General features: G+C 29.2%; 1 protein-coding gene across 1 annotated transcript; it reads right to left on the bottom strand.

Annotated features, from left to right (window-relative positions):
* Window positions 1–1,903: 1,903 nt before the first annotated feature.
* Window positions 1,904–5,007, bottom strand: LOC118046812 (epoxide hydrolase 3). Its single transcript, XM_035055856.2, has 3 exons — window positions 4,459–5,007; window positions 2,775–3,013; window positions 1,904–2,409 (listed from the first exon to the last, which is right to left on the bottom strand). The coding sequence occupies exons 1-3, from the start codon at window positions 4,924–4,926 to the stop codon at window positions 2,163–2,165; spliced, it is 954 nt and encodes a 317-aa protein (XP_034911747.1). The 5' UTR covers window positions 4,927–5,007; the 3' UTR covers window positions 1,904–2,162.
* Between the last annotated feature and the right edge of the window lie 3,906 nt (window positions 5,008–8,913).

Genomic DNA, 8,913 nt, shown 5'->3' with positions numbered 1-8,913 from the left:
ATCTTCATCGAACTCTTTCTTAGAATAGAAACTTATTGATACTAAGATCAAGACTTTTAATGGTTGGAATTTGACCAATTAATAAATTTCTCTCTTCTTCCTTGTTTTTCAACAAATTTCTCTCTCATCTCTCAAAAGTAGGGACTAAAAGATGAATAAATGAACTTTTGAATCAAAGTAAAATTCTAAAAAATAAAGGGATTAAAATGGAGAAAAAATAAAAATAGATGAACTTAAAAGTATTTTTTTGTGTGAATTTGAGATTGGTAGTATGATTTCACCTTGTTTTTCACTTTCATCTTCTTTTGTTGAATTGTCTTTCTTTAACAAATTATATATAAAAAATTATCATTGAATTGGTAATTGAAAAAAAAAAAAGTTTGGGAAAAAATAGTAGATTGTTGCAGTTAAATACTTATACATTTTAGTATATTTTGTAGCTATATTATGTAATTTTAATCCCTGAATCATTAATAAAACACTTAAAATCATAAAGACATATCTTTTGACAAGTAGGGCTCTCTATAATAGCAATGGACTAGATTATTGCTCATGCTACATTGATGATAGAATCAATTTTTTTTAATGTAAAAAATATCGAAATATAATTAATGTGTTTTATAGTATGAAAATATTTAAATTATATAGAGATTGACTTGATGTGACCTGATTGACTTGGCAAGGCCAAAGATAACTCGAATGATCAATAAAAATATAGTTTGATTAAAAAAAATCAAGGCAACAACTATTTTTAAATATTAAAACGACAACATATTAAATTAATTCAGATCAACTCAAGTTAACCTACCAAATCCTCTACCTAGATTATGAGACCCTACTAATACTATAGAAAAAAAATAAAAAAATAAAATATTAAAATCAATTATCAATCAACCAAATGTTGAAGGATAAAATTAAAAACAAAATTCAACTAAAAAAATGAGCTTAGTCAACCAGAGCTAGCATGTCAAACCTTGATTATCAGACCAAGATAACCTTATAGACAATAAATCAAAATAAAATATGAATCTCAATTACTAATTAACCAAATATTAAATGATAAAATTAAAAAAAAAACACAAAAAACACCCGAGTCAACAGAACAAATCTATGATTTGGATCATGAAACTAAGATAACCTCATATAATATAATTTTCAACAATTAAATATTGAAGAATGGAGTTGAGAAAAAAATATTTAAAAACAACCAAAAAATAATTTGAGTGAACATGATTAACCTGATAAACTCACAATCAAGGTTAAGAGACTATGATAACTCTATAGAAAAAATATATATATATAAGTCTAATTCTCAATCAAGTGAATCAAGTCAATATTAAAAGATGAAATTAAAAAAAAAAATCAATTAAAAGAAAAACAATTAACTTGACTAACTTGCAAAACTCGTGACCCGGATTATAAGAATATAACAACTTCATAAAAAAAATAAAATAAACAAACCATTATAAAATTCAATTTTCAATCAATCAAATGTTAAAAAAAAAATTCAAGAAAAAAAAAATTAAAAATAATAAAAAAATAACCGGAGTAAATATAACTAACTCACAAAACTTGTGATGCAAGTCATGAGATCATAATAACTTCATAAAAAAATAAATTAAAATAAATTATAAAATCTAATATCTAATAATTTCAATATTAAAAAATAAAAAAAAAAATCTTTAAACTTAGGATGAAAAAAAAAAAAAAAAAACTTTACATTTCACCATTGCTATATTAAAATGCTTAATTTTATTTACTGCCAGCAATTCGACCAGAAGCTAAAACCGGAAGAACACAGAAAATCTCGCACGAGCACAATACTAGTGTCCGCAAAAATTAATTTTCTGGTTATGATGGCCCTCAATCACCCGACGACCCTATGCTTGCCGGCCGTCTTACCTATGTGTAATACGTGAAATTATTTATAGATGAGATGAAAAAGAGACAGAACAGTCCAAGAGTATAATAATCCTGTAAGGGATACAGTAACTCATCAGGAATCGGTGGTTTAATTCACTGTCAGCTTATTTATTTGGTACAACCTATGTGCTAACCTGAAGGCCACCCCGTCGAGAAGAGCATGACGTCCAGTAAAAGCAAACAATCAAGCCTTGCAGATTACGAGCTTGAAAGAAGCATGCATGAGATATCACTGCTGATTAAAAGTTCCTGATGAAATCGAAAATATGTTCGCCAACTTCCTCTGGCTTTTCTTGGTTGAGAAAGTGAGCTACTCCTTCCATCACAACTACTTCTTGCAAGAAGGGAACATGTTTTTTCATGCCACCTTTGCTTATGTATTCTTTAACTCCAGGAATATGATAGGTAAGGTCCGCATCACCCACGATAAACTTAACGGGTACTTTAATTTGTAACCCAGTCCATGCTGCCATCAGCTCCCAGTTTCTGCAACAAGCAACAAAAATTGAATCGAGGAAATCAATTCCTTCCAGAAATGAAGTAGCAACTTATGATGCCTTCAGCAGTTTAAACCTCGTCACTTAATCCAGAATGCAAAAGTCTATGCCAACACAAAAAATAGTTCAAAAGATGCAAGCAGAAACAGTGAAAGAAATCGATTGCTCTGCTGAGACCAACAAAGTAATTGAATTAGAGGTGAAATAGATTTGTGCACCAAACAACGACATGGAAGATTAATCCTGCATCAAGCGAAGTGTATATTACAATGAGAATGCACAAGAATCTTAATGTCATAGAGTTGTTTCACATATATTTGTATAAAAGTCAATAAAAAGAATAAGTAGACATACAGGTCCAAGCATCGATAGTAGTTCAATCCTCCAGTGAAGCCTGTCTGATTGAATTTGCCAGCATAATAGTTGATGTCTTTTTCTGACAGCCAAGAAGGCAAATTCGGATTTTCAGGTATACCTCTGAATCCTACTTCTTTAGGTATACAAGGCGGCTTTGTATCACGAGAGGTCAGAAATCTTGTAATTATACTTGCAGTATCCATTTGAGCGAAGTCTTCTTCAACCTCTCCAGGTTCCTGCATCACAATTTTTGCAACTTTTCTGATGGTTAAATCAGAAGACAGAACCATGAACAGCAACTAAAGAAGACAACTGAATATCAGGTGGAGAATGTATATCATGATAAGAGCAGTGCTCCAGAAGGCTATATGTCCAAGATAATTCTCAGTAAAGCCTATATAAAACTTTTAGCACTTAATTTTCAAAGAGCAAGAAATAGGGTAAGAGATCCTTATTTCAGACAACTCCAGAGTATGAAATGTGTAATGTGTTTGAATTTGCAAATGCAATTCTAGTGAAGTCTGATACACAGATATTTTCACAATTATATGCAATAACATGCATTGGATCCTTCAACCATGTCAGAAACTTCAAACTTGGAAGTTGATGTCACTAGTATATGTTTGTGATATTTTTGAATCAAGAAGAATAAAAATAAGAAAGAACGCATCTCTTTCCTTCACACAAATTGACCTTAAATCCACAAGTGTGACAATTGGGATCTTGAACCTTAGCAACAATTCTTTTCAGGAGGTTCATTATGTTACAGAATAATATAAATCATATCTTGAGGCCTCACTTGATAGTTTAAGTTATTGGGTTGAAATGGTTTCTTGATATGGTATCAGAGCTTTGATGACCAAGCGGTCATGAGTTTGAATCTCATTACCCTATTTATTTGATAAAAATTAAGCACAAGGTAATGTAGACCTGTGTGTTCCTTGACACATTATACTACCATTACTTAAGCACTATTATTTTCAGTAACAAAGTTATACAAAAGATCAACATGAAAAAGTAAACTAACAAGAAAAGGTAAGTTTGTTACGATGTGGAATACCACAAGTTCATCCAAACTTGAGCTCATCTGCTGGCAAGCAGACAACATTTTAGTCCAAGATGAATACTGAACCAAGAAAATGACAGTTTTTGCCAAACCTCTTCTAGTCTAGATATTAAAACCGTTTAGCAACCTAGCATGGGTGGTCAGCAGGATTATAAATGTGAGGTCTGAAACCATATGCTTAGAGTCCAAATTTCTTTTTCTCACAAGAGGGTCAAGATGGCACTAGCTTTCCACTCTACTTTTCACTCTGTGCTGGGTCACTGAGTTGCTTTACTACTTCGAACTCAACTTTAAAGACCAGAATCCAAGGACAGCAATAGCATTAAGGACATGATAAGAATCTAATTACAGCTAAAGTTAGGTACAACCATAATATTCCAAATATGAATCCAGTTAATGACACTACAGCTCAAAACATCCACTTTAAAAACCACCAAACAAGAATAAAAATATAATTGAATAAAATACCAGATTAACCTTTAACACCAAAGCCATTAATACAAAAAAAAAAAGAAAATAGTTGAATACCAGCCAAAATAACATAACAAAACCATAGAGAAGAAGCTTCGAAGCTGGGAAAAATATCAAATATATTTTTTAAAAATATTCACAAACCTGAAACCTGCAGATATAATAATCATCACCAAATAATTCTCTGCTAATCTGAACAGAACTCTTGTGTGGATTCCTGGGTTGAAACACAACACTCATGTTAACCAAGGCCTTAATTCTGTCAGGCCTCAACAAGCAAAAATACCAAGCCACCGCTGCCCCCCAATCATGGCCCACCAAAAATACCTTATCAATGCCCAGAGAGTCTATCAACCCTACAAGGTCGCCCACGATGTGGAATATTGTGTACTCTCTAGCATTCTTCGGCGCGTCAGTATCACCGTAACCACGAAGGTCAGGGGCTATGCAACGGTATCCAAGGGAGGAGAGAGAAAGGAGCTGGTGTCTCCATGAGTACCAGAGCTCAGGGAAGCCATGGAGGAATAGGATTACTGGGCCTGTACCAATTGATGCTATGTGCATGTTTATGCCATTTGTGGCTACAGTTTGGTGCTCTATCTTGTCCATCATCTCTTTTGGCTTTTGATTTTGTTTTCGTGTTAGTGTTGGGTGGATGGTGTTAGCTTTTATTTTATTTTTCGGAATCGAAGACTACGGTTGGAGAGAGGACAAAAAGAAGCGACCATAAGAGCAAATCCAATGCATACGCTTAATTAAGAGCTAAAAAAAAACAAATATTAATTTAGCTCTTCTACGTTTATTTTACATGTTACAGGAGTGCTAAATAAAATATTTTTTTTACAATTTTTTTTTAATAAAAAAATATTATTCCTACATGTTTTATAAAAATACTAGCTTTGATACCCGCACGATGCCGCAGGTTATTTTTTTTATAAAAAAATATTTAAAAAAATAAAAATTTAAAAATCTTGGGTTTTTCTGCAAAGTTATACCCAAGAATCTTGGGTTTGGCTACAACGCCTGACCTAAGAGTAATATTTATAGTATTAATAATAAAATTAAACTTGCATGCCCCAAGTTTAAGGAAGCGTTACTGTAACACCGGATCCAAGAATATTGGATGTGGGTCTGGCTATAAGGTCGTGTCATAAAAGTGTGATAATTAAATAGATTAATTAAAAAAAACAAAGAAAAAAAATCAACAAAAAGGAAAAAAAACTAATGAAGAAAAAGAAAAAGAAATTGAATTAATTGGGTTAACCCTTTAAACTAGGTTATCTCGTAAAACCTGAGATTTGCGTCATGAAAGTTTGATAACTAAATAGAAAAAAAAATGACAGGTTTACCCAGAATTAACCGGGTTAACCCATCAAACCAAGTTAACCCGTCAAGTTTGGGATACGTGTCATGAAAGTCTGATAATTAAATAGAAAGAAAATTAACTTTAACAAACTAAACTAATGAAAAAAATAACTCGTCAAATCAGGTTAACCCATCAAACCCGAGATTCGTATCATGAAAATATGATAACTAAAAAAAAAAAAATTAACATTAACAAACTAAATCAAACAAAAAAAATTCATTAAAAAAAATTAAAAAGAAAAAACAAAAGAAAAAAACAGTCATATAATATAATATAATATAATAATAATTATAATGAAAAAACATGGGGAAAGCTAAAGCTAAATTCTCAACCAACTCAATATTAAAAAAATAAATTTAACAAAGATAATTTAAAAAATAAACATGTAAGGGAAACACTGCAGCTAAACCAAAACATGTAAAGGAAACACTGTAGTAATCTATAGTGTTTTTTTTTTTTTTTAAAAAAAAAGCTACAAAGCTAAGTTCTCAACCAGCTTAATATATAAAAAAAACCGAGATCCGTGTAATGAAAGTATGATAACTAAATTAAATTTTTTTTTTCACATCAACAAACTAAATTAAACAAAAAAACTTCATTAAAAGAAAAAAAACACAAAGAAAAAAAAAAAAAAATCCATGGGCAAAATGAAAAAAAAAAAATCAAGTGTTTCACTATGTGCACAGTGATACATTATATGTAAAAAACAGAAGAAACAAAAGCGAGGAAAAAAAAAACCAAAGCTACTATAGTGGAAAAACCCACGCGTTAAAAACAAAACATGTAAAAAAATAAAAAAAAAAAAAAGAAGGAAAAACTGCTACAGAAAAAAAAAACCAAAAACAAAAAAAAAACTGCAAAAAAAAAAAACAGACTATGGATTGCATTGTGCAGTCCACAATAAAAGGATTAAAAAGAAAAAGGAAAAATAAGAAAACAAAACAAAGGCATACGCCACGGGTTATTTTTTTTTCTTACATAAAAAATATAAAAAAATAATAAGATCTAAGAGTGTTATATCTTTCTGCAAAGATATATCAAGAGCCTTTGGTCTAGCTGCAATGCTTGACTCAAGAGTAATATTTATAATAATATTAAACTTATATGACTCAAGTTTAAGTGAGTTTGGTTGTAACACCAAACCCAAGAGCCTTGAATGTGGGTCTAGTTGCAAGATCGTGTCATAAAAGTGTGATAATTAAAAAGAAAAAAAAACAAAAAAAAAAAACCACATGAAGAAAAAAACTAATGAAGAAAAAGAAAAAAAAAAATTGAATTAATTGGGTTAACCTTTCAAAACAGGATAAGTCGTCAAACCTTAGATTCGTGTCATGAAAGTTTAATAACTAAATAGGAAAAAAAAATTGACGGGTAATATTTATACTCAAGAGTAATAGTTTATAATAATATTAAACTTATATGACTCAAGTTTAAGTGAGTTTAGTTGTAACACCAGACCCAAGAGCCTTGAATGTGGGTCTGGTTGCAAGGTCGTTGTCATAAAAGTGTGATAATTAAAAAAAAAAAACAAAGAAAAAAAAATCACATGAAGAAAAAAACTAATGAAGAAAAAGAAAAAAAAAATTGAATTAACTGGGTTAACCTTTCAAACCAGGATAACTCGTCAAACTTTAGATTCGCGTCATGAAAGTTTAATAACTAAATAGAAAAAAAAAATTGACGGGTCAACCCATAATTAACTGGGTTAACCTGTCAAGCTTGGAATATATGTCATGAAAGTCTGATAATTAAATAGAAAGAAATTTAACATTAACAAACTAAACTAAATGAAAAAAATTAATTAAAAAGAAAAAAAGAAAATATCTAGTTAACTCATCAAACCAGGTTAACCCGTCAAACTCGGGATCAATTAACAAACTAAATTAAAAAAAAAAAATTAAAAGGAAAAAAAACTAAGAAAGAAGCCAAAAAAAAAAAAACCCATAAATGCATAAAAAACCAAAACAAATACAGAAAAAAAAACGAAAAATAATATATATTATAATATAATAATATAATTATAATTATAATTATAATTATTATATATAATAATAATTATATATAAGTATAATTAAAAGACGTGGGGAAGCTACAGTGATTTCCCCACGCCTTTTAGAGTTTCTTTAATTATTTATTGTAATGATATTTTTTTACTAGTCTTTTTTCCTTTATTTTTTTTAGATTATGTTTTTTTTTTTATGATATTATTTTAGTTTTATGATCTATATCATGGGTTTGACGAGTTCACTTAGGTTAAATCAGATTAATTTTTTGTCTTTTTGTTAATTTTTATTAATTTTATTCTTTAATATCTGGTTGATTGAGAATCGTCGGAATTGTTTTTAGACTCGTCAAGTCAACCAAGTTATATTGGGTTGTTAAAATATTTGTGTATAAAATATATTAAAATACAATTGCCTCTTTCTAAATAGTTTTTTACTATTAAAGTGCATATAAAAAAAAGTACATTTATACTATTCAAAAAACAATATTATCAATTTGGCTTTTCTAAATAGCATCTCTCATTGGAGATGCAAATAGGAAAGTAGATTGAGCTTGGTTTATGAAATTTTTTACTTAATTAAAATATTACAATGATATTGTTTTTTAATTATTAAAATTTAAAATTAATTCAAAAGAAACAAGAAGTGAATAAAAATTGAAGTTTTTAAAATTTTAATTACATTATTTTTTTTTGAAATAATTATTTTATCAATTACTATTATCTAGAAGGAAAAAAATGGTGTGACTATTTAAAAAAATAAAAATAAATTTAGTGATAGATAATGATAAAAAAAAAAAGAGAGAGTAAAATTTGAATACTTTTATCCCACATCTCCATGTTGCTGTATCAGGATTAAGTAGTCATTAACTAATTATTTGATTTAGGGTTACTAGGAGACCCAAGTAAACTTATTTTATTTGAAATTTTAGGATAAGTAATTCTAGCGCATCTTACCTGAGATAAATTATATTGTGTAGTATGGATATGATTTAAAGATATTGATGGATTTCTAACTGGTGGTCCATCTATGACTCAGAACAAAGATTTATGCTTTTGAATAAATTTAACATTTTGAATTTATTATAGGCTCGTATACCCAAGTAAACTCTTATAGGAAGAATCCATGTAGGTGCCCTGACAAGAAACCTATCCTGGAAGGCGAAAATATTTTTACACAATTCGCATATTATGATAAAAAATACTCTCAATTAAAATTGGTGAATATCTA

This window comes from Populus alba, chromosome 2 (assembly GCF_005239225.2).
Source record: "Populus alba chromosome 2, ASM523922v2, whole genome shotgun sequence".
In the NCBI taxonomy this organism is placed as follows: domain Eukaryota; kingdom Viridiplantae; phylum Streptophyta; class Magnoliopsida; order Malpighiales; family Salicaceae; genus Populus; species Populus alba.
The sequence above is the reverse complement of the archived record's forward strand: the minus strand, read 5'-3'. Positions and strand labels throughout refer to the sequence as shown.